General features: G+C 39.2%; 2 protein-coding genes across 3 annotated transcripts; both read right to left on the reverse strand.

Moving 5' to 3' along the window:
- Positions 1-639: 639 nt before the first annotated feature.
- yrdc (yrdC N(6)-threonylcarbamoyltransferase domain containing) lies at positions 640-7,072 on the reverse strand. Its single transcript, XM_044358420.1, has 7 exons — positions 6,990-7,072; positions 6,113-6,402; positions 3,867-4,062; positions 3,219-3,333; positions 2,930-3,049; positions 2,593-2,723; positions 640-1,305 (listed from the first exon to the last, which is right to left on the reverse strand). The coding sequence occupies exons 2-7, from the start codon at positions 6,282-6,284 to the stop codon at positions 1,236-1,238; spliced, it is 804 nt and encodes a 267-aa protein (XP_044214355.1). The 5' UTR covers positions 6,285-6,402; positions 6,990-7,072; the 3' UTR covers positions 640-1,235.
- A 734-nt stretch (positions 7,073-7,806) lies between these two features.
- On the reverse strand, positions 7,807-25,852 carry mtf1 (metal-regulatory transcription factor 1). 2 transcript variants are annotated; one of them, XM_044358419.1, is made up of 11 exons: positions 25,773-25,852; positions 23,485-24,016; positions 16,827-17,065; positions 15,583-15,714; positions 15,303-15,376; positions 14,246-14,379; positions 13,489-13,566; positions 13,183-13,285; positions 12,428-13,101; positions 12,017-12,086; positions 7,807-11,640 (listed from the first exon to the last, which is right to left on the reverse strand). In XM_044358419.1, exons 2-11 carry the CDS (start codon positions 23,950-23,952, stop codon positions 11,147-11,149), a joined length of 2,466 nt encoding a protein of 821 aa, XP_044214354.1. In that variant the 5' UTR covers positions 23,953-24,016; positions 25,773-25,852; the 3' UTR covers positions 7,807-11,146. The 2 variants fall into 2 exon arrangements, with proteins under 2 accessions (XP_044214354.1, XP_044214353.1); XM_044358418.1 differs by lacking the exon at positions 25,773-25,852 and adding an exon at positions 25,326-25,699.
- Positions 25,853-26,084: the final 232 nt, after the last annotated feature.

Genomic DNA, 26,084 nt, shown 5'->3' on the forward strand with positions numbered 1-26,084 from the left:
ATGATGCTAATGTTAGCTTAGTTTAGCATAAAGACCGGAAATCCACCTACTAGTTCCTAAAATGTCGAACTATTGCTTTAAGAGTTTTATCTCAAATACAAAATATTTCAAGAGGATTTAATATCATTTGGTAGATTTTTCAATCTCATAAAAAAGACTGCAACAGAGAACATCCTCCTGAAGGAACCAGAGGAATTAACTGATGAGCAAAATCAAATGCAAAGTATATATATGCTTATAGCATGTAGGTTAGCACTGCTCCTCTCACATATTTGGCACATATTACCTTCTTTCACTGTTGTAAAAATCAACCAGATTAGACGTTAAGTGTTTTTAAGGAAATGGTCAGCATTTGTTTTGGATTTGTGAATAAAAATGTACCAGACAGGACACTCTGCTCTACAGATTTGTGTGTATTTAATTTAATTAAATTTGTCTGTTAAAGTAAAAGCTACTTTAAGTCAGTCATTTTTTTTAAAAGAATCAAAGTACGCTTCCTGGTATGTCTTTGGTTGATTTCCATGTGAAAGGCACTTCTGAATCTTACTCTGACTTTTGGTTTCACACTCCATTAAGAATCAATGATAAGTGAAATCCAGACACTAATGACAGAAATAAATAATGACAGAACAACTCAAATTGTTTCTTATGCATGAAGAAGTTTGAGGCATTTATTTTGGCTGTGCCGAGGACGTACAATCTTTCAATTAAGTTGACATGAGAAAAAAAAAGACCAATTTTTAACATGCAAGTGGGCAGATGACATTTAGTACATCCGCTTGGTCTACTGTGCTAATGACCCCTATAGAAATATTTAGTTTAAATAAGAAAGTCAAACCATTATATTCCCACTTAAACCACATTGGTATGACAATGAGAAAAAGTATAACGTTTTGTTTTTATGCAAAAAGAAAAAAAATCCTGTAACCATAGCTGACCTTGTTCCATGTTACTGAATAAAAACAAGATGTGGTCGAATAAGAAATCCAACAAAATCCCATGATAGCAATCACAGTAAGGCAGAAAAAAAAAAAAGGGTCTCAAGACCTCAATGCAGCCATGAGCGTTTTAAGACTCAAGTCATTCCTGAGTTCAAGGTAAACCCACCTCGACTATTCAGCATTTCCAGGGAAAACTAACCGGAACAAGAGTTAATTTTTTTTTTTCCTGGAGGAGCCCCGGGTTGAAGCTGGTTGTGCGTCTCAGCGTGTTGCGGAGTGTGGAGAGTTCGAAGGTCATTCTTTCCCCGAGTCCTCTGACAGTCCATATTTATGTTGCAGCACATTAACCGTAGAAGAAAGGGCACTGAAAAACAGAATTTCTCATTCTCATTTCATGTACAGACTTATGTTCGGATCAAGCGTGGGAGGTTTGGAGGGGAGGGATGTGACGTTCAGAGTCAGAAAGTAGAGTACAAACACAAAGGAATAAACCTTCTCCATGTGGTATTTTTATCACTGTCAGCACCCATCTGTGGCAGACTCACAAGTACATCTATGTGTTGTAATTTTCTGTGGTCAGAATATCTACATCTTGTTCACTAGTTTCTCTGATATTCATAATCATGGAAGGGGCGGCAGGTGTCTCATCCTCTCGTGTATAATAACTGTAGTAGTGAAGTACATTGTGATAATGCTGTTTAGGGCTGCAACTAACCATTATTGTCATTATTGATTAATCTGTTGATAATTTTCTCAATTAACCGATTAGTTGTTTGGTCTCTAAAATATCGGAAAATGGTGAAAAATGATAGAATCAATGTCTCTATAAGTCCAACCTCCCGATCAATAGTCCACAATCCAGAGATATTCAGTTTACTGTCATAGAGGAATATAGAAAAAATATTCACATTTAAGAACAAGAGACAACAAGAGAATTTTAGCATTTTTTTCTTAAAAAATAACTCAAAGCGATTAATTGATTATGGTATAGTTGTGGTAATTGTCTGTTGATTGACTAATCGATTCATTGACTAATTGTTGAAGCTCTAATGCTGTTCCTCCAGTAGAAAGAACGGCATTAAACCAAAAACACTTACAGGTTCTTGATGCAGGTGGATCCTTTTTAACCCTCCTGTTATCTTTCCGTCGACCATGCAACTTTTGTCCTCCCGGGTCAATTTTGACTCGAGAGGACAAAAGTCCACAGATGCTATAAATTTTAATAAAACACCCAAAATTCAATGAAAGTAGTGATCATTACTTTTACTTGCAAAGTGTGTGGTATGGAACCATCCATGTGATTTTCAGACAATTAGATGAAAGAAATCCATATTTCTGATATAAAAACATTTGTAAACGGGTCAAATGTGACCCGAGGACAACAGGAGGGTTAAGACATTAACCTGTACAGGATATAAAGTGTAAAGGCAAAAAATATACATTTTTAATTGCTCAGTGCAAAAATAAAATAGATTGCGGATTAGATAATCTTTCTGTTCTGTACTTGAATTAGGTTTTCCTCTGCTAAGGTTTTAATGCTCAAATAAATATGTTTGTGGCTATTAGTTTGATTTCATTCAAAGAGAAAAAATGCCAAGTATAACTACAGCAAGTGTAAGCTAACGGTCTCTTAGTAAGAGGTGAAACTTACCAGCCAGGTCTGATGATGCGATATTTGCCGTGTACTGATAGGTCGACCACTGTTGACCCGAGGCGGCTCTGGTCTCCTATTGGTCCACCATCCACCACCACTGCTACTTTGGGCCAGAGCTCCTTAAACTCCTTCATAGGAAAAACACAGCAGTGTTACAGAGAATATACGTACACCATCACTAGGTACAAATTTAATATAAAAATATATTTTTGTCAACTTAGATGACAAAGTTGAAAAGGAGATAAATATCCCCATAATCTGATTTTAGATTCTGAAACAAATAATTTTTAAAAAAAAGGGGGGAATAGTCCCTTTCTCACACGTTTTCACTTACATTTACGGCCACAGTGCTGGTTTGTGAGCTGATGTTGGCGCTGGTAAGTGCGAGAGGCTCCCTGCACATCTGGCAAAGACGCCTCATGAAGGCATGATCTGGGATACGGACGCCTACGAGCTGAGGGGCACAAGGACATGTAAACAACAGATGTTCTACATTCATTTATGACTCATTAAAAAAAAAAAATACATAGCTTATTATTTCTCCGTGAGTCATAAGTGAACGAGTCTAGTTTTATTCACTGGTGTGTACTTTTAGTAGTATTCAGTTTAAATAGTGGACTTACTGAAGTAAAAGGGTTGAAATCTGTGTTCAGTACTTCAGACCTTTCAAACACCAGAGTGACAGGACCAGGTAGCAGGTCACACAACAGCTCCTTCTTCACCATCACCTTACAGTACCTGTCCATGGAAACAAAAACAATGATGCAACCACCATCCATCGGTCTGCATTTACTCTCCTGTTTAAGTCAGTGATGTATTATAATTTCCACAAATCCTGCAACAACTCAGAGAACTCAAACATGGCTGCAAAAACATACAGTGTAAAATATACATTATATATATTTCTGTGACAGCAGGTGTAGGTTTATCCCCGTGCCAGTCACTCAAAGTGTAAAAATGTGTCTAATTGCTGGGGGGGAATGATGATCTGAAGATGATCTTCGATGTGTGACTCCAGTGCAATACAGACAGTCCAGTAAGAAATCATTAACACTTATTCAAAAAGGGACTGATGCCAAAACACATTTACCACTGATATTTTAAATTATAAAACAATCCGCATTCAAGATGTAGCTCCAGTGGATATAAGAGCCCATCATGTTCAATGCACGGCTGTTTATGTCTGCACTGTTTGAGTGATCAATGGTGGAATATTCTTTCTTAACTTGAGATCAAAGTTATCCCCTAATACTGGTAGCCTGTACACTTACTTATAGATATCCTGAATTTCTCCCACACAGATGGCCAGCGGTTTCTGCCCATTTCGTCCTTTGATACCGTACGTCTTTCTGATGGCGTCAGAGTTCTGGGCCAGACATGCCAGGCCGTAGATGGTGTCTGTGGGCACAGCGACAACGTGGCCCTCCTTCAGAGCCTTCACGGTGCAACTCAGGATTTCAGCAGCATCTGCAGTTCCAAAACAGGGAGGATCCGGAGGGATTTATCCACAGAAGCAAATGATACCAAAATACTGAGGGTAAAAACATGTGTATGCTATTTTTAATAATATTGTACAGTTGAGTTGAATATTGTGGATGGATTTGGGGGTATTGAAGGGCTGCAAAAGATAAACCAACAGAGGTGGAAAGTAACAAAGTGCATTTATTTCTCAAGAACTGTTCCACTGATTTTACTTGTGATAGTCAAAGGAGCTTTGTCAAGTCAACACATTTCTAACAGAAAGCCTGAGTTATAAACAGAGTGTGTGGAGTTTAGAAGACGTGTGTATTTACAAAGGCATGGGCCATCCAACTTAAACACAGCTATAGGGTTGTATTACGGGAAGTGTAGGAACCAATGTGTTTGAAGGTTGACCCATACTGGAGACTAAAGATCAGAACATCTTGACTTCTACTGTGTCAATGATTTTTAAAATCTGTTTCTTGTGAGTCCCCTAACTTACAGAGGTACAATACTAAATCACTGAAAACTCATTTAAGTTGAGGACAAGCACATCAAAACTATACTTAATTATACTTACATATACACTAAATATCATTGTGTGCTACTTCATAACTCTACTTTTTAATCAAATACATGTAATGACTGTGGTTGGTCTTCTAGTTACTTTGCAGAATGATGTGAGTGAATTGACATAGTTTCTATTGACTACCAGTATACCTGACCTACCCACCACATCAAACTGATGCTTACATGTTAACGCATCAATGATGTAACACTCTGTACGGCAGTGGTTCTCAAAATGGGGTCACAGGACCCCCAGGGGTCCTTGAGGAGGTTCGAGGGGCCCCCAGCAAAAAGTGGAATAATTTATTTTTTTACTTTAATTCCATCCATAAGTAACACAATGACAGAATGTATGACTGACTATGTTGGTTATGGGTTTCGTATGCTTTCTGTAATAAAACATCAAAAAGCAAAATTCTTATCAGATGAGGGTCTGTGGTCTAATTTGTGTCAGTTTAGGGGTTCTTGACGTGAAAAAGTACGAGAGTCACTGCTGCAGGGAGCCACTGCTCATAGTGAGTCAATAGATCATCTTCATTTGCAGATTTATAGTCCATAAAGTATTTTACACAGCCATATCTTATTTAAGTTTAGGATCAAAATATTTCTCACCATTTGAACCCATCAAACCATCTGATGCCACAGGCTAAAAAGGACATGATGATGACATCATCATCATCATCATCATCATTAGGTTCTTATTTCCATCTTCTTTGGTTGCCTGTGTATGAAGTACATTAACTTGGTTGTCCAAAATCATTAAACTAGTATTAAATTCTGCAGTTGTATGGATTTCACCTTTGAAATTTGAAATATATTTCAGTCTGCAATAGATTAGGCAAGAAACTATAAAAATGTAACGATTACTCAAAGAGCACATTTGAAAACAACACAACACAAAGCCACAGGAACACATGCAGTCTGAGAAAGATGTAGGCTGAAGCTGCAGCTTAATGCCTACAACAACAACAGCCTTTTTACAACCCAAACCCCATCTGACATCATAATGAGTCTTTCTGAACATACATTTTCAAACTTGATCAGTACATTAAAAAAACTTATTAAGTCTGCTTCATGCTGTCAATTCCTCATTACAGCTTTCCCATAAATTCACCCAATTAACTGACATACGTCATTTTTTTCCTTTTACATTGGTTCTCACAATTACTTTTTTTAAAACATGCAAATCTGTGAAATCATACGGCATTTCTCTCATACTTTTGGATACTTTCAGGGTTTAATTGACTTTTTAAAAAACTCTATACATTATTTGCACCGTTCAAATCTCTGAACTTCAGAGCCTTTCATTTAATAAACACACCTTTAAAGTCACATGTGGGCAAACGCAGGAATCTGATGTAACACTCATGTAACATGTTTACGTTACGTCCTGACAAACATCTTCAATAAATCTTTCCCGAGCAGCTTGAACCATCACATATTTTCAAAGCTATACAATGACCTGAAGCTTCTGCAGCGATTGACCGACCTGTGAGGCTCTCCTGCCGGATAGACGGTCCATTGGAGGTCGGCGACGACAAATGCAGCACTTTGGTTTTGAGCTCTTTACACATTTTTGCTTCGTGTCGACGAGCCGCTGCTGAACTGTGAGCTCCACTGGACTTTATTAACTGAACAGCGAGGTTACAGACGGACTTCATACAACAGTGTCAGTAAAACAGCTTATTTGTCGTTTCACAGACCAAGTCGCATGTTGTCGCCGGATAGAGGTAAAGAAAAGTCTTCCGGGTTACGCCCCAAAACAATGACGCTCACTTTCTTCAAGGGCCAGCAGCACATTTAATTCAAACATCCACAGAGAGGAGTCTTGCTTTATTATGAGACTTCATTACAAACTAATGCAGAGATGTCTCATCATTTGCAAAACAATAATAATAGTTGTTATTTCACTGGACCTAATGGTGGAAATAGTCCTGCTCTCTCCAGATATATTCGTCGTATAATTTCTCTTGATTTTTTAAAAATCTCTATATATAGATATACTGTTTGTTTTTTGGGTGTCAGCAGTTCAAAGCAAATACTTAAATATCTTACCAATATTTGTATCAGTTTAGTTAAATCTCATGTCCATAAAAGTAAAATTCATAATAAAAAAGACAAATCTTTCAGATTGTCAAAAATGAAATGCAGTAAAGACTTGGAGAGAAAGAATTTGAATTTTATCTTATTGTCCAAACTATTTAACTTTTTATTATATTCTAATTTAGTTCTTCTCTATTTCTTTATTACTCATGAACCATAGGATATTTGCTATTTCTTATCTGTTTGTTATTATTATTATAGTTCTGCAAAAATAATTATAATTAATAAATTAAAATGATAGTAAAAAAAAGAAGAGTAAATACATAAGTTTTCTGGTATGGTGTAATCCTCCTCAAAGGCATTAATATAATGGTATCTGGAAAAGCATCTTCTGACATTTCTTCTAACTATCCAACAGATGTACATCCACTAACGCAAATATTTATTTATTCAGTGTTACCTGCCAGGCCTCCTAATCACCTGCTCATTAGGAAAATGTGAATCACCTGTTTGCACCTGATTAAAAACACAAAGGCAAATAATTGAAATGCAGAGTTTACAAGACAAGTATGTCTGTAGTCATGGCCTCGGACACAGGTAACAAAACATTTACGCATTTTCTGCACATTTGCTGCATTTTCAGTATTTCTAATGGTGCTTATGTAAACCAGTTACAGATTGTACAACAGAAACAGTGGTCCAGCAGAAAGAGGAGGGTATTCCTCCAGTCCAACAGGTCAGCCAATGTTTCACTGATGTCTCTCTGCTCAAACTATCTTGTGACCAACACATTCTGTCCTCCATAGGTCCTGCAGGATGTTGACGGCAGGCTGGTGACCCTGTCTGAGAAGATAACACTGTGTGATAGAGTCCTGGAGGACCTGAAGGATCTGAGTGATCTAGTGGTGAGCTCCCTTTCCCTTCCTCGGACACATGTGATGTGCTACAGATTTTGAAAATTCACCTTGCTTGTTTATGTCCCACAGAGGAAATCCTTCCAGGATGTGTCCTTACCACAGCAGAAGTGACCAGAAGTGGAACAGAGACTTTTTATTATCATTTTAAATGTCATGTTAAATAAATTTAATTAAGATTCACTCTTCTTTTTCTGTAAAAAGACTTAATTAAACAGAAGAAACATTTCAGTGACAAGGATAAGGTTTTATTAGTATTATATTGCTCTCATTTCAGAAAGTTATCATATTACTTTATACGAAACAAGCATAAGCAAACATTTTCACATTATACATTCTTTGAAAAAATACAAATCCTTAATTCCTCGCTCTTTGGGTGTCAAGACATCCCTTTGGAAGCATATAGTTTCCTCTTTTTCTTTTAAATATTGCCCATTTGGAAAAACGTCTCAATTTCCAAAACCACTCTACCTATACATTTTGCATTCAAACCATCTGCTTCCAAACAAATGTCACCATCAGTGATTCGCTGACGCTGCCGTTTCAGGTAAAACTTCAGAAAAAACAAACCAGGACCAGAAGTCAAAAACCATTTTCTCTGCTTATTGATTACAACAAATATCGGCAGCTGTTAAGTTTGACTTTCATTGGTGAAGATGAGCTAACAAATTATCCACATGTCAAATATGAATGTAAAAGGCTGAGATGATTAGATAAATGTAGCAAGCCCAAATGAAACCCATAAAGTGTAAAAATAAGGAAAAGCTGCGTACATTTGACCAAAAAAAAAATAATTCTTAAAACAGAATCATAAACTAAATACTCCTTCAAAACAAAATCCAGTTGGTTTTAAACCAGTTACCTCAGAGGCAAAACAGCATGTAAAAGGAAAGCTGTGGTGCAACATTCATGGGGAACAAGTACTTGAACACACTACAACAGCCCAGGTTCACACCACTCCAAATGTAAATGTTGAATATGATGGAGAACGCTTAATGTGTATGCATTGGAAAGACAACTTTTGCCACTTGAGTTCTGCATGTAAGGTTGTAGCAGAATATCATGTCACGGAGGGAGGAGTAAATCTTTTACTTTTGGAGTACGTATGTATACTTGTGAATGCCACACTTAAAAATTGCATAGTTGTGTTCATTGACAGTATGCATGTATGAAGATGTTATGTTAATGGTTGTATGAGCGTGACTCCTGGCAGTAATCCCACCTAGTGCCTTAACAGGGAATTGGTGAGTAAATTATTACAAATAAAATTTTGTGATTCAATGGAGCCAATTTCAGATTTGGAGACACTCCTAATATCTGATACTGGATATCTGGAATGGTTTTTGAGCACAAAATGTGTGATTGGAGCCTTTCGCAACATGACTAACTGCCTATATGGCACCTTTGAATTGAGGGAGAAGTTCCACTCCAGCAAATTATGGCAAAAAAACAAAACAAAAAGAAAAAACGAGTTATGACATGCATGTTGTTTTGATCCTACACACTGGAACTACTATGTAAAATCACATCATCTGCATCAGTTATGTAGCTGATTATATATATATATTTTTTTAGCAGAGCTGCATATCCATTAATGACTTTCCATACGCTATAGCTGGAAAACAAAACCTATCTAGCAAAAAAAAAAAATTGTGTCAATGCTTTTGCCTCAGTGTGATCTGCTGCTGGAAGCGTTTGCCTGAGACTCAATGAAGATGAGTGTGTCGGCATGTCAACGGCACGTCTGAAGCAGAGACTGTCAAGGCAAGGAGGCTCATAGAACAGTTATGTTGTAAGGCCAAGTAGCTCTACACTCTAATATACGGGGCTAATGCCATCGCGCTATTGTCATTGCATTATGTCCCATGTGAAACAATACTGTTAAATTATACTCTGAGCAGGAGGCTATGTGTTACATATATTTTGTTATTATGGGGGACTGTACAGAAGCCCAGCTGCTTGTAGAACTATTCAACTAAACACAGCAAAAACTCAAAACTCTCCTGCATAAATGTGACTGCGGGAAGAAATGCGAGGATAGGTGCATTCGCTCCAAACTCTGCAAGTTAGTAATTCAATAGTCTATACAAAAATACAAATTCTAGAGTAATCTACAAGTTTCTCAAAGATGTTTACACTAAAATGTACTCTATTTACACTGTCGCCAGGACACCATCTTTTAAATGCTACTTTACAGCAGTTGTATACAAAAAGTCTGTAGTGGTGCTGCACTTCAGCTAACAAGCTGTCAGATTACTCACTTTACAAGTTTGTGTGCAATAAACGGGGAAGAGTGCAGCAAAACGTAGGGCCACTGCAAGTGTGGGGCATCTGGTAAGGAAACGCATGTCTGAGTAACAAATTAAGGGAACCAGGATCAGTTATGACTTGATGCATCCCTGAGAGGGTCACAACCCTATAAAACATGGGATGTTGACAGTAGTTCCTTACTGTTTAGTTGTGGACAATTTTTGCAAACAAGCAGATCCTAGAGGATAATTTGCTCAACTGTGCAGTCTTCTATAGGTGCCTCATTTCTCATACTTTAGCAAAACCCATTACGTTCTTAAAAGAAACGCAATTCAGTAACATAAAAACAGCTCAACTAAAAATACAACAAGTGATTGGAATAAATTAATAAAAGACTTTTTTTCTGCTATCTTGAAGATAATAGTATTACTAGTATAATGAAAGGATCAAGCATTTAAATAAATTAACATGTACAATTTTAAATTAGTTTAAGTTATAGGCAAGTTATTTGATGATACTGACTTAATTTCACAGGCAGATTTGATCACGTTCTTTTCTCAATTAGTAAATAACTGTCAAAAAGAAGTAGAAAATAATCATCACATCACATTTTCTGGACTAAACTAGTCTTCCTAGAAACAAAAATATCGAGGAAATCATTTTATTTGACAGCTATACGAGGGGCTGGGTGGCCCACCCCTTTCAAATTTCTGCTGGGAGCTATATTTTAAGTTATAGCAAATTCCTCTCATATACAGTGCATTCTGGTCAGTTGCATACCAGCTTTAAGCGTTTGTTAGGACCTGTAGTACAGTACAAAGATATACAGACACGTTTTGTTTTCCTGCTCAGGTGTGTGTGACCTTCAAGCCAGGAAAATTAACTCTTGAAGTTTTCAGTGCTTGGACAACACTCACTTGTTTCATTCGATCAATTCAGAGTGGATATCATGGGATTTTATATACAGTTTGATTATGTTTTAACAAAAAGGTTCTATCGCCTTTTCCCTGCATTAATTAGCATTAACATTGCTAAACCTCAATAAGCAAACTAATCCTGTCTCTAAAAACTCAACTACTGCAAAGAGACTCAACAGCAAAAGTATTCATAGTTTGTGTATATATGTTGCACAATGCCACACGGAACAGAATGCACTGCAGGTACAGGGGGTTTGATGCACGCACGCACTATATAGGGAAAAAGAAGAGGCGTCACTGAGGAGAATGACTCGTGATGTGGGTGGAATTGATGCCTGTGGGTGAGTGGGTGCAACAGACTGACAGTGTGCCAGACTGGCAGCTCAGAAGGCAGCTCTTCTAAGGATTGCCATCAGTGGCCATGTTGAAGTCTTCAGCAACAAGCAGCAGAGCCTCGATGTTGGCAGCTGTCTCAGGGCTCTGCAGGGAGAGGAAGTCCGAGACGTCCATATTGGCTAACCCGTCAGATGAGGGGGGGTTGGTGGCAGTGCTGCTTACTATTGTGGAGAAAGTCTGAACTGAGGAGGCAGAGGAGGAAGAAGAAGGAGGAGGGGCCTCCTGTCTCACTTCACCCACCTTGGAGGAAGACTCGGGGAGGCAGCATGACGATGATGAGGTGGCGGGATGGTGTGGAGGCTCTGGGGGCTGCGGCCTTGGGGGAGGGGGAGGGACCTCTGGTGGTTGCTGCTGTGCTGGGGCTGAAACGGTGGAGGAGGCACTCTTTGAACTCTTATCTTTAGCAGAGTCCCTGCAGGCACACTGGCACTGGCAGGATTCCTCCTGTTTGATGATGATGACCGGCAGGCTGAGGCCGATTTGTTGGACTGAGTTGCCTGAAAACAGAATTTTCAATAAAACTTTCAAATTCACTGAAAAAACAACACAGACACAGCAAACTTGATGTGTTCATGCTGGTCACCTCTGTGTCTACTGCTAGCACAGCTGGAAAAACTCAACTCATTAATACTTGTTCTCTTCTTATAGCTCCTGAATGATTTGAATGTTATTGCTCCTACGCGGTTACTTGTCAATTCATTATTTAAAAAAATATAACATGATACTGTTTAAAATACTACAGCACTTGCAGCAGTTACATTTATATAACAAAAGGTTGGCTGTTTGACAAAACAAATATATGATTTTGTTACAGCCTTTTGGCCTACGTCCATAATATGAAGAAATATAATATTTCACTACACATCAACTTACCAGCGTTTCCTCCCACTGGTATGGCTGTAGTGAAGAAAACCTTTTCCACTTTTGGAGCTCCTTGATGTTGCTGTGAGCAAACATTGAACATCACGAATCAAGCAAGATAAAATCATGTGGTTGGTGTATGTGTGTGTGCTAAAAGTAATATTGATAAAATAACACATATAGTGAAATAAAACAGAGTTTTTAGCACGAGTAGTTAAGTGTGTAGCAGGCTGTTGTTGGCTAATCCTCTGATATAAACATACTAACAATTAGGTGACAAAACATAATGAAATCCCTATGTTCATGTATGTAGGAATGCATAAAATCTTTTTTTTTTACAAACACATCACAAAAATAAGATCAATACACGATTAGTACAGGTCATCAGGCTCCAGATGATTAAACTGTGGGAGCACTACTCACTGCTTGCTCTGGATTCTGCTGGCTGTTGGCGGCGCTGCTGAGGATCCACTGTAAGTTCTGGTCAGACATGACCAGGCTGGGCTGCAGCAGGTTCTGGGTTGGTGCTATGGTGATGGTGGCAGGGGCGGGAGGCAGACCAGGGCCAGAATTGGGAACAGGGTTGTTGGCCAAAGGCACAGGTTGAGCTACAGCTGCCAGAGCGTCTGTTGTGGTGGCTGTAACAACAGACACAGCAGCCGAGCCTGGCGCTGTGGTGGTCAGTGCGGGAGCCACTGGAGGAGTAGAGGAGATAGGTGGTGGTAGAGGACTTGTCTGGGTGGCATTATCCGGCTGCAGGAATGATGCTGATGGCAGTGCCACATAGTGCTGGGTGTTGGCATGGTTTGGCGCTTGGACAGAAGCCTGGGCAGGCACATCGGAGATCTGCTGCGGCCCTGTTAGTTGCATGAAAGGGGGTGGCTGTGTGGAGGTGACAGTAGCAGTGACAGAGGCAGGTGTGGAGGCCTGAGAGGAAGAGCTCTGACTGAGTTGGGAAGGAGCCTCCATGACTGAAGTTGTGTGGGAACAGGAAGAGGTACAGGAGGTAGGATTGAGAGAGAAAGAGATAAGAGATGAGGCATCAGTCACTCCGGGGTGGGTAGGGGTGTCTAGGCTGAAGGCTTCAGCAAGGCTCTCTGAGGAGGGAAATAAAACCTCCATCAGTGGACAAAAACATGAATCATACTTAAAGGTGTCAGATTTTGAAATGTTCTTACCGTTGGGATGGGCGTCATCTTGGCTCACACTGTTTTCTGGACTCTGGAACATGAGCTCAAATATTTTCACAGGGGTCACATTGTTGAGGTCCAAATTCTGCGCCTGGAATAAGTTAAAAATTAACACCAAAAGCTTATTAGTACATCCAGAGACTCCTGTTTTGGCTCTAAATTCTTAATACAGTAGAGCTTTAGGTGTCAAAATAGCTGTTTGTTAAGTGACATATTTACTGACTATCTTGTCAGCTCTTTCACATCTTCAATCCAACGTCTGTTTGATGAATATGAAGCAAAGGCCGGACTTACATTATGGAGGCTCTCTCGTAGATCTGAGTCTGTAGAGATGAGGCTTAAGTCACTGAGGCACAGCGAGTGATTTGCATCCTGTAATTAAGAGAGGAATTGGACCTAATTAAACTTGCCACTGCTGTGGGATCAGGTGCTGAGTCATGCAAATAAGACAGGCGAGCCAGATAGGAAAATAATGCGACACCTACTGTATATAAATGTGACAATCCAGGTTTTACTTAAAAGAACAGTTTACTACAAAGAATAAGCTGGTAGACGATTTATTTATAATTTAATTTCATTTAAGTTAGAATCATTCCTTGGAATAAGACGTGCAAAACATTTTTTTATTTTGGTGGTTTGATCTAAGGCTACTCTTTCTCTTTTTCTTATTAAAATTTTGCAAATGTTCCCATCATGCAGGTGTGCAGCTTTTGTTTTGGTTTAACATGCTCTTTATAATGCCTCTCATCTAGTACTAAAACTTGTAGTTTCCATTGTTTGGAGTGGCAAACAGTGAGAGTGGCTACTGTGTGCCATGATACATGCGTGAGAGCATAACATGAGTATTGTGTATGTGAAAATGTGTAAGTCACCAACACTGGTCGTGTGGCCACTAAAGTAAAGTGAACTGAAAGTGAACATGTCAGATAATTCTAGTAAATAATGTGAGGACCACGGTATCATGTTGCTCCCAGGCTGTAAATAGGGAACATGACCATTTTGCCAACAATGTGTGTCCAACATACTGACAAGTTGCTGAATTGTGACTCACTTCAGACAGCGGGTGGGTGAGGGTGACGCTGAAGGGCTGTCCTTTGTCGTGGCCCCGGATGTGACTCTTCAGACTGTACTGGCTGCTAAAAGTCTTCTCACAGCCGTCGCTGGGACAGTTGAATGGCTTCTCCCCTGCAATACGATTAGAGACAGAGAGGGAAGTATACAGAAACAGACCGAAAAGTCCCAAGACAGGAGTATCTGTGTAATTTTAATCTTTGACGAAAAGGTAACACACAAAACAAAAAAGTATTTCTGACATGAAGGAAGCGAGTACCTGTTCTTATTCCCTAAAGCAATAACTGTAATACTACAACAATTCAAATTACAATTAAAGTGGATGGAGCATTTTCATTTGATTGATTTATAGCGTGCACACAATTGAAACACAAGCAATCAGCTTCAGCAGAGAATCTTAACTTTCATCCAACAGGAGCTTCTACTGGATAAAATGCATTAAGAACAAAGCTCCATTCTCCTCCACTGCCACAGGAATAAGTATCGGAGATTGATGGCTCTCTCTGATGCTTGACTACATTCTTTAAGTACACAATGCAGGAGAATCACCTATTTATAAAACTACTAAAGAACCCGAAACCACATGAAAAGGAGTGAGTGATGTGTTATTTGGCCAGCAGCTGTAACTCTGGCAAGACAATCTCTCTCTTTCTGAACGAACACTCAAGTCGCCCTTGAGCAAAGAATTCTGGCTCCTGCTGTCCGACTGGGAACTTCCAATTAGAGAAGTTATTTGTCCAATCAATATGAGTGCACATGAACAAGAGCATTCTGTTAGATTTTCAATTACTGCTGTTTTAACCACACTTCTACACAGATTTTTAAAAGGAAGACACAGTGAATACAAACCACGGAAAAATGTTTTTGGCCGGAGGAAAAATCTATTTGGTCAGGCCATTCAAATTAACTCTGCATGTGTGGGAGGCACTGGTTAACAATGTAATCAGTGTTAAAATGCAAATCAGGCATACAGTTGCTGGAAAATAAACACATTCTAGATAAATTAAAATTACATAACACAAACTAGTACTATGTACCTGTATGTGTCCGTACATGGGTTTTTAGATGGTGACTTGCAGCAAAAGCTTTGCCACAGCCATCGTGGTCACACCTTGAGGCAAAGTCAGAAAAATCATGTCAGATATGTATTTTCTAGAGGCAAATAGACACTGATGCATTTTCAAGACACTGGGTTTGATAAATGACCAACAATAAAGCCATGCTTCTGCAGCTGTCTGTAAGTATCTACTAGTATAACTGTCACTTAATTTTCTACTAAGGGTGGATTAAACCTAGTTTGATAATGTAAATGCTCACCGGAATGGCTTCTCCCCAGTATGTGTGCGAATGTGCTTCCTCAGGTCACTGAGAGTGGTAAAGTACTTTGTGCATCCCTCCGATTCACAGTTGAATGTCTTGCCTGTGTGAAGTCTCTGGTGTGCTTTTAGTCTGCAGAGACAATCAAGCGTGTTTCATTAAACCACAACGGGAGACTTGAAGAGAGAAACAAACTAAGCACAGTGGCATTAAACGGTATATGCCGATTCCCGTTACACTTAATAAGAATGCCTGCAAAAGGGTCCGCATCCAGATGACAACGCAATCAAGTAAATGACAACAATAATCTTGGCAAACAGAGAAAACAAATGAACCCAGTGCACATACAGCATGTCTCAGTGGTGGTCTTATAAGATACAGTAGTTTGGGTACCATAGAATATGCAAGAGGAAAAGTAATCTTATTAAAAAGGGAATCCACCCATGTGTGCCATTCATGTGTGGTATCGGTTGGCTGCCCTGAGTAACAACGTCTGACAGGGAGTTGAGGGTGGTGGAACAGCTCCACCAAACCCAGGACATGTTGTCATAGCAACTGAACCAATATAGACCACACCAGGTCTCTGATATGGACTGCTTGAAAATCTAAATAGTGAAAGCACTACAAAGTAAAACCATGTCTGGGGTTTTAGAGTATGGTTATTATTATTTTCTTATGCATAACTGTAGTATATTTTAATGATAACAGCTCCCGTCAGGGTGGTTCATGGTCATTTGTCACAGCTGACATACTTTATCAAAACATCCACTGTGTCACTTCTTGCCTTCTCTGAAAATATAAAATTGTACAAATACAAATTTTCTGCAGTTTTGATGGGCTACAAGGAAAATACTTGGAAATACTAACTTTGGTTGGAGGAAATTTTACACACAAAACATAGTACACCTCTATATAAAGCAAAATGTAGTATTTTAATTCTGCTTAAACACTCATTTTGTGTCTGTTCTATGTATGTATAAAAGTCACGTCGTTGTACCTGCCAAATATCTGTTATATAATGACACAATCTAATCTTATTTACTTATACTACAGTTTCTCAACCATTCTAGGTGACCACACATGGGCTCTCAGTCTCAAGGACGACAAACGAGACACTGCTAACTCAACAGATCCCACAGTGATGATAAATGACTTGAACTTGCCTCATAGTGCCCACAGCTTTGTAACAACAGCACGATGAGGAGAAATAAAGCACAAAACAACAAAACTGGGTGTAGGCTCACCTGTATAGGGTGTTGAAGGCCTTCTCGCAGCCTTGCACATCACACTCAAACGGTTTCTCCTTCGTGTGTACACGGACATGAATCTTGAGACTGTAAGAGGTGAGGAAGGCCTTTCCACAGCCCTGCTGATTACACACAAATGTATATTCCCCCCGGTGGGTCTTCTGGTGTGTTCGCAGGTTTCCCGCCGTGCTGTACGTCCTTGTGCAGCCTTCGAACATGCACTGGTAGCGCTTCACCTGATAGAGGAACATTAAGAAGAGGAGGGGGAAGAAGAGGGGGTAAAAAGTGAGTGTCTGACAGATGGTGAATTGAATTCATCTGTACTGAGTGAAATCCTGAGGCTAAGGAAAAGATAAAATCACCTCTTGTTAAAATCAATTAACCAAAGTATTTAACCAGAATTTCAAAACCAGGGAGAGAGAGTAATTTTATTTAATTCAGCTCAGCAATAACCAGCCTTGACTGAGAAAGTGTGACCTTTCAGAGGGGACTTGAACTCAATGACTCAGCCACCCGTCAGCACATGAAGCGGGTGAGCACAAAGGACAACGATGATGACTAATGCAATACATCCCATCCAATTCCTTTTCACAGCACCGATCTCCATTGCAGGGTGGCAGTCTCCTGCTCTCTTCTCACACAAAAGCCCCAGGACAATGTGAATAAAAGCAGTCCGTTCTCTTCTCAGAAAAAATGCTATCCTGTATTGAACACAAAGCCAAGATGAGAGAGCTTGTGGTTGACCCCTTGACATGAGAATCTCCTCCCTCAGCTAATATTATTCCTCTAAGTTACTGCCCAGATCTTCTTACACATCTAGTAAGTACTAATTTCCTACATGACAATCAAGATAAAAAAAAACTGCATGTTTAACCCTGACCTATTAGATCAAGCAGACATCCAAATTCCTCAGTGGTCACACAAATGGCAAAATTAGCAAGTGACAGAACTTTCTATTGTAATGTCATTTTACATAAAGTAATAAACTAACCACTAATTTTTCAAGAGAGTCTTGGAAGCACAATTTACATGAAAGCAAGACAACTAAAATGATATATTTATAAAGAGCAGAATAGCTTGACTTGTAAAAACTGAGGTTGTGGACAATTAATTAAAAACTAAAAATGAATGGTAACAAAACAAAACCCAAGTTTCCACATGATGATAACCATTCAACACAGTTCAAAACAATTGATGCATCAGTAAAAACCCTACAATGTTTCACAAAACACTGCAGTCTCTGTGCTTCATTTTAGTACACATGCTTCGACATGCTCTCGTAACGTTTTCAATAACCCATGAAAATGACAGCTGACATAAAGCTGATTACATTTCCTTTCAGTCTAACTGACAAACCCTAATTTGAGTGATGGGTAGTCTAAAGCCATTCATTTTGATTTTAAGCATGTGGGAGAGCTCATTTGTTAAACAAACATCCATGCAAAACCCCCCATGGGAAGCCTGCTAAAGCTTGTAGCTCTGTGCTGTATTCATCTCCCACACCCTCGTGACTCTTCTCCGCCATCAGTTCGATCATTGTGAGAGGGCATTGTATGCTTCGGTCTCCCACACGCATAGTGGAAAAAGACCACGACATTACAAATGAAATATTTAGGCAAGAGTATTTACAGCAAGATTGCAGAGTGCTCGATGTCACTTGTCCTTAGGTTTTTCCTGACACTTGTTGAACGGGAGGTTGGAATTTTTTTGTTTTGGTCACAGAAAACAGCCACTCTTGGGTGCTCTCTGCTCATCTCATGCTTTTCAAAGGCAGAGTGGCTCATTTTTTCTATGTGGATAGCAATGCTTTTGTCTACCATTTTGGATGTGCACAACCTAATTTGCACCATGCAGCAGTGTACTTCTATCTACTGCAACAATCTACTAAACATACTGTGACTTCATTTAAAGGCTCTATTAAAAGGCAGTAAAGGTCTATATCCAATATTATTTAGATTTTTCACAAAGTCTCCCATTTTCTAGTATGTGAACTTCTGTTTAGGGGGAGAGAAGTAGCATAAATGATTGATTTAGTTTATTGTCCTCTTGGAAATTCATTCTGTGCATGTAGCTATCATGATAACAATGCCATAAAAATATCAGGTCATAATGTCACAATAATGACAAACAGACTAATGAAAATGACCAACCAGCACTGCAAACATAACAGTGTTTGCAGCATCAACTGTATTTTGTTGTGTATTAATACAATGACAATAAAGAATCTATCTATCTATCTATCTATCAGGGGTGCGCAAGATTCACATAAGAATCGCAATTCTATCTCTGCCGATTCAGAATCAATTCAGAAATTCCAAAGATCGATTCACATTTTCCAGTCTTGCCACAACGCTGTTTTCCATTTTTTCCTGACATGAGTCAGCTTGCTAAATCCCATAGATGGCGCAATGTTGCCACGCCAGTTTCCGCCCGGACCCAACTCGGGGGGGGGCAAGAAGGAAGTGAAGTGTGTGTCATGGAGAGATAGCAAGCAATGGAGTACCTGACAGAAAAACAAATACAACCTGCTGCATCTGCAATGAAGGCGATCATTTGGACATATTTTGGATTTTCTTATCTCGAAGGAAAGAAGGAGCTTGACAAGACTAATGCCATTGTCAGGCGCTGCAGCGCACTTCTGCAGGTTTGTGTGGTTGTGGGCATGTTTATTTGTAACCAGCATCAAACAATCAGAAAATAACGTTGTTTTCCTCTCATTAACCCGCTTTCTCACTACCAATGCTGCAGGGTTGAGCGGAGGTGTGTGGGGATGTTTGTGCTTTAGAACGTAACCATGGTGAAACAATCAGAAAATAACGTTTATTGATCTGATTCACCAGCTTCCTCACTAACGTTACCAACGCTCCCTCTCCTCATCCATTCTCTAGCTCGCTCGACCACTGCTTGTCTCTCTCTCTCTCTCTCTCGCGTCTTTTTTAATTAGTCAGGAAGCCATCAGCAAAGCCTAACTTTACTTTTTATGTTATCAAACGAAAAGAAATGTCCTCCCCAACTCCTAGTAATGTTTTTGTCATATGGCAGGTTGTACAGCATTACAGGTTGCGCTTCTCCAAAAGTTGATTCTGGTTCAATTTTCTCGCTGCAGCCCCCACCCCCACAGCTTAACGCACAACGCACAACCTGTCAGCCTGCCAGCTGGTTACCTGTGGACAAGAATGAGAGTCATTTTATCTCAGTGAAAAACGTCTCCTTGAAGCTTATGACAAACTGCCAAAAACGAACCAACGAGATGCAGCAGCGAAACAAGCATTTAAACGCTGTAATGCATTTCTGAAACAGTCAATAAAATTCAGTAAATAGCGAAACTGCCTGTTTCATTACTTTATATTCATGTAATAAATATACAAATGTCAATTAGATAGTTCTCTGCATGAGAAATTAAGAAAAAGAAACAAAATCGGTTAAAATAATCAACTGCTTATAGTGATCAATTTGACCAATTTGATCAATGTTCTTGTTTGCACTTTGCAGCTAAATGTAGCAGGCAGCTGTTGTTTGGTTGATTTTGTTATTTGAAGTATGAATTTAAGTTATTATTTGAAGTTTTGCACTTAATAGTTTATCTTTGCAATCATTTTTATTTTTGTATTAAGTATTCATTTTACCCTTTGTCTCAGGGCTGCCTTGGTTTCCTGATGACTGAGTGAACTAAAGGAAAATAAATCTTACTCAGGGTTAACATTGAGTAGCAAATGTCTACATTTGATTCAGTGTGATTTTTTTTCTTTGAGACCTATAAAAATGTCCAGCACAGTCAAATGAAAAGAGTAACTCAACACATCAATCTAGAATCAAATCTATGAATGTATTGAATTGAGAATAGATTTTGAATTGCGAATCGAATCGATTTTGAACCGTTTCGAATCGCAAATCGATTGTGAATTGAATCGTGACCCCAAGAATCGGAATCAAATCGAATTGTGAGATTTCCTGAATCATGCAACCCTACTATCTATCATACACCAGTTACACAAATACAGCGGTCTGCTTACAGTTGTAATAGCAACAAATATGGCGTAACGGCCATACACACAGCCAGCATTATATTTCATAATTTGTTTGTTTAGTGAAACTATGCTGATAGATCTAGAAAAAAAAAGACCTACAGGTACAATTACTTCTCAGAGGCAGTAACCCTGTACTCTTGCCTTCTGTTAAAAATTAACTCTCAACAAACAGATGATGTGAGTTTAACAGTAATTTAAGATCAAGTAAAGTTTGCTGTACAACGCAGAAGTCAAAATGAATATTTTGAACCGCTTGAGCTCCAGGGGGCGCTGTTGTATAGAGAATAGCATTGTCTTCATACAGCTGAATTGTGTTGTTCCTAAGGTTTTCTCCTAATTAATTTATGAATATTGTGAATAAAAGTGGTCCTAAAATAGAACCCTGTGGTACACCTTTGTTCACATTCATAAAACTGGACTGATAGCCATCAACTACTACAGCTTGTGATCTATTACTGAAATAACTTGCAAACCAATTACATGACTTTTCATCACATCCAATCAATGTAAGGCACTTCAGAAGAATTTGATAATCAACTGTATCAAATGCCTTAATAAATGAAAATGGTGGAAATGGTGTTATCTAATGCACTATCAACATCATTCAAATCTTTCGATGTAGCCATTACAGTATTATGCTCAGGTCTAAATCTATGTTTTCATGTCACTATAAGGTGATGTGTAAACACTGCAGGCCACGGATTGGTCAGAGATTATCGTCACTAGAATTATCAATTGCACAATACCGGACATCCTGCGGTGGAATAGTGGCATAGTAAGTCTGTTTCCATAGTAAATCATCTGTTGAGGGTTTCATAGTTATTTATTTGTGCTTTAGAACTTCAATGAAAACAATCAGAATGTTTTATTTTTCTCATTCACTGCCTTGTTCTCTCTACCACCACTCCCTCTCTTTGCTCGACCATCACCGCGCTGAGTTGGGAAGCCAACAACAAAGCCTAATTTTACTTTTAACGTAATCAAAAGAAGACAAATGTCCTCCCCTTGTCCTAAATCGATACCAGAGGCTTTCCTTGTTTTATGAATAAAGCGGTACACAAGCGGAAGCAGCTGCACTGTGTGTGTTTGACCAATCAGCGTCGATCAACCCTGAAAACCTTGCCCCCGTTGTGGGGGTACTATCTTCAGTGGAAAACAAAATCCAGAAAAGTAAAGCGAGTAGAGTCGATCCGAGCCAAACTGGTACCATGTAGTGGCTTTAAGAACCTTTTGTGGAGCTCAGTTCATCTGCCTCTGTTTCCGCTGAAGGGAACAGGGTCTAAATTTAGTTCCAGGGAGATTATTTTACCATCCAAAATGTCCCTGCTCAGGGGGTAGTGCTTTGCAAAAGTACAGGAACTTTGAGAGTGAATTTTTAGGGATGACTGTCACCGATTGGTCAAACACAGACACTGTGGCTGCTTCAACTTGTTCATTTGTTAAGATCCCCATTATCTGTGTCCTAAAGCATAGCTAGTCTTCCTGGGGTCCACATTTAAAAACATACATTAAACATTACAGTCAACACAAATGGCATACTTAAGACGTATTAGAGAATAACATAATATATATTACAACAAGTGTTTGTGTATTGTGTATACAAACACTTGGGGCGTTGTTGTGTACCACCGCTTCATTCATATAAGAAGGAAGTATTCTAGTATGTATTTAGGACCAGTTTAGGACAAGGGAAGGACATTTCTATTCACTTGATAACATTAAAAGTAAAGTTAGGCTTTGTTGTCAGCTTCCCAACTCATTTTAAAAAAGACAAGAGAGAAAGAGACAGGGATAGCGTGATAGAGCTAAGGCACGAACAAGCAAGATAGAGAAAGAGAGAGCGTGAAAGTGGTCAAGTAAGAAGAGTGAGTGGTGATAGAGAGAACAAAGCCAGTGAATGACAGAAATAAAATGCTATTTTCTGACAGTGGCTAAATTCTAAAGCAGAAATAAATAACCATCAGTCAACAGATGATTTGCTGTGGAGACAGACACTGTTAGTTTCTGTTTCATTTTACTCCTCTGCATTCCTCCTTTTCAGTCATTCATTACATCCAACTAATGCAGCAGTAAATATAAAGAACAACTGGACAAATCTGTGTTGTTTTTTCCTCCTGTGTGAATGCTGTGTTTCAAGCACGGCTGTGATTTTTTAATTCCTCATGGGTTTAGTTCCTGAGATTAGTTCCCCTGGGTCAGAAGTACCTGGAACTTTAGGTCGAAACAGGGCTTTTCTGAAAACACTGTAAATGCAGGGTGACATCAACAACAGACATGAGCTGAACTATTAGCATTGAGGTGGTAACCTCTACTTCCGAGGCAAAATGAGAGACCAGGACCAAGTTGCTAGAAAAATATGTCTCGAAAGACAAACCAAATCAAGCAATTACTTGCTTACCCTCATTCTAGTGAAATGATGCCCATCTGCAGTAACTGGTGTGTGAAAGGATTTAACACATTATATTCAACTGGGTAAAAGCACAAAGCCAAGATGCAGAGCGCTGATCATATAGAGCCTTAGAAATATATGGTATCGTTTTGGAGGTAGGCAAAAGAGATGCCTTTAGTACCCAACAAGCACATTTGCATTTCATCAGTATGTAGCTGCTGCTTTTACTAAGGCTTACCTCTCTTTGCTTGGTTTCTGGACACTCAGAATGCAGGGTGAGTGTGGCACCCTCGATGTTGCGTGGCATTGGGGTGGAGCCTGGATTTATTGTGAACTGGATCTGGTCTGGAGAAATGGTGTGGTGCACATAACCCTGTGACATGCCATCAGGGTCGGCAATAAAGGCCAGAGAGCCCTCCTCCTCATCTCCATCACCTTCCCCTTCCGTTAGGAAGGTAACTCCATCTTCGTCACCTCCGCAGTGACCCTCCTCCTCGCCCTCCTCATCCAACCGAATGGGGTCCCGCTCAATGAGCACTGTAGTGCGGTCGTACACCCGACCGGAGGATGACGAAGGCTCAGCGATCAGGCGATCGTCTTTGTCAAAGTGGATCTTGTCTTCTTCTTCTTCATCATCCCGCTCCAGGGGATCCACCTCTACCTCAAAGTACATGGACGCCTCCGTATGAGGGCCATTCTCGCTCATGGTCCCTGGTGCCTCTCCTTCCTTGGCAAGGAGGACTGCACACTCACACTGTTAGTAGTACAACCTGAAAAATAAGAAGCACATTCCATTTAAATAGTGCAAAATACTAGATGGCAGTCTTCCCAAGTTCAGTATTTACCAACGGGTTATCAAGAGCTAGCCAGTCCTGGGATCTGATAAACAAAATCATACTGTAGTGCTAATATTGCTTGTGAGGATCAGCCTACTTTTTCATACAAAAGTGATGAGTATGATATTTATCTCCTGTAATGAAATGCATCAAAATGAGTAGAATGAGCAGCATGGAAATAAGGGACACCTCCAAAATCTTACACAGACATGACTGCACAATGGATTTCATGTTCCCAAGAGAGAAACACGCTTTATTTGAAGAGACCATTTTTTATCTTTATTTTCTGTGCCAGCTGTTCCACGTGGTTTACAAGGTAAAACTGCTACTCAAGCAGATTCCAAGTATTCATAAGACTGAACAACAAGAGAATTTTGGTACCATTACAGTATGTGTATGACTGGCAGGAAGTAAAATATGTAAAATAGGATTATAGGTTCTTGAGAACAAAGCACAATTCTTCTTATTGGCTTTCAGTACAAGGTTATGTTGATATGTCTGAAGAAGGTTAAAGGCGGACTATGATCTAAACGTAGATAATGAGTGAGTGAGTGAGTGATTGGCCAAAACAAACAGCCATATTGCCTAGTTAAAAGAGAAAACAGCAAAGACGTTAGAGATACATTTTAACACTTAATATGTTTGTAGAAAGTACCATTGTCATCTTTAAGGCCTATTCTGACAACAGGTACTTACGACTGGCTGGACAGAGCCTAAAATATGCCTAGAAAGGGGCTCTTTGACAATATTAAATGCCAATACAATAGGCCCGCTTTGTACTAAAGCAAACACGTGTATGACAACAAAAAGACAGTTCAATATTTTCAGCTATAAAACACGGAATTATCACCAGAAAGCCGCCGATAAATAGGACTAATTAGCTCTGCTTGGGGGGAAAATAACGCCTGATTTCAATGACAGAAGTCACGAGACAGCAGGAGCTAAACTCAACTGACACATTTTATGATTTCAAAACAACTACAAAAAATATCTAGCTATCTTCATAAAACGTTATGAATAACAAAGGAAAGATGTCACATTCACACGATAATCTCAGTTAACTTTTTTTTGATACTCGACATGGCTGGCTAGCTAGCGTTTACAAACAGAGTGGCCTGGTAAACACGCTGTGATTGACTGCGAAATTAACCCCCATCCTACTGACAATGCAGTAACGTTAAACTAATGTCATGAGATTTTTAGCTGGCTTTGTAAAAAAACGCTGGTTGATGAAATTACTGACCTGTTATTTCACAGAGTAACGTTAACTTACATACTGGTTATAGCGACACTAGCCTTAAAGATATGTCGCTAGCTAGCTGCTACAAATACATTAAAAAAAACGTAATTTCAGTGTTTTTAAAAAAATGCTATTCACACTTCTTAACAGCTGTGTGACTTCCCTGTGAATACAACACCTAAGTAACCCTTTTGTCTTTAGCTTACTAGCTAAAGCCAATTGAACTACCACTTATTTCTCTGCACATGCATAGCTTTGCTAGCTGCCAACAATTTAGCTCATAGCTTAGCCTGGGTGCTAGCTAGTAACGTAGCCGGTTGACTGTCGACAGTTGACATTACCCACCATCCTTGCTAGAATAATAACAAGTGTCATTTAACCTAATGATGAACTGGCATACTAACTCTTAAGGTAATCGACTAAAGGCAGATGACATTAAAATATATTTACCTGTGTAAAATGTTTAGTGCTGTCTCTCAGGCACTTTCTTCCTATCCCCTCCCTAGTACACAACGTCACAGCCCTTAGTGATGAATTATGGGAAATTAAGTATCATAACTAATCCCCAATTAAAAGATAAAAATACTATTCTTTTTAAATATATAACTTCTTTTGAAACTTGGATTATTTAAGCAGCAAATGTGATTCAATAAGATGAATGTAGGGAAGGTTATGTTCACACATGAGAAACCTATACATATTCATTTAGCTGCTTATGACTGGCAACATGAACCACGATGAATACAATTTAATTTAAAAATC

Source organism: Thunnus albacares, chromosome 8, assembly GCF_914725855.1.
Source record: "Thunnus albacares chromosome 8, fThuAlb1.1, whole genome shotgun sequence".
Classification (NCBI taxonomy): Eukaryota; Metazoa; Chordata; class Actinopteri; order Scombriformes; family Scombridae; genus Thunnus; species Thunnus albacares.

Coding starts and splice junctions, on each gene's coding strand:
- yrdc (XM_044358420.1), bottom strand. CDS start 6,284: ATGAAGTCCGTCTGTAACCTCGCTGTTCAGTTAATAAAGTCCAGTGGA. Junction 3,050..3,218: donor ATTTCAACCCTTTTACTTCA/GTAAGTCCACTA, acceptor TGTGCCCCTCAG/CTCGTAGGCGTCCGTATCCC. Junction 2,724..2,929: donor CCAGCACTGTGGCCGTAAAT/GTAAGTGAAAAC, acceptor TTTCCTATGAAG/GAGTTTAAGGAGCTCTGGCC.
- mtf1 (XM_044358419.1), bottom strand. CDS start 23,952: ATGAGCGAGAATGGCCCTCATACGGAGGCGTCCATGTACTTTGAGGTA. Junction 12,087..12,427: donor AGCAGAATCCAGAGCAAGCA/GTGAGTAGTGCT, acceptor GTTTGCTCACAG/CAACATCAAGGAGCTCCAAA. Junction 11,641..12,016: donor ACCAGTGGGAGGAAACGCTG/GTAAGTTGATGT, acceptor TTCTGTTTTCAG/GCAACTCAGTCCAACAAATC.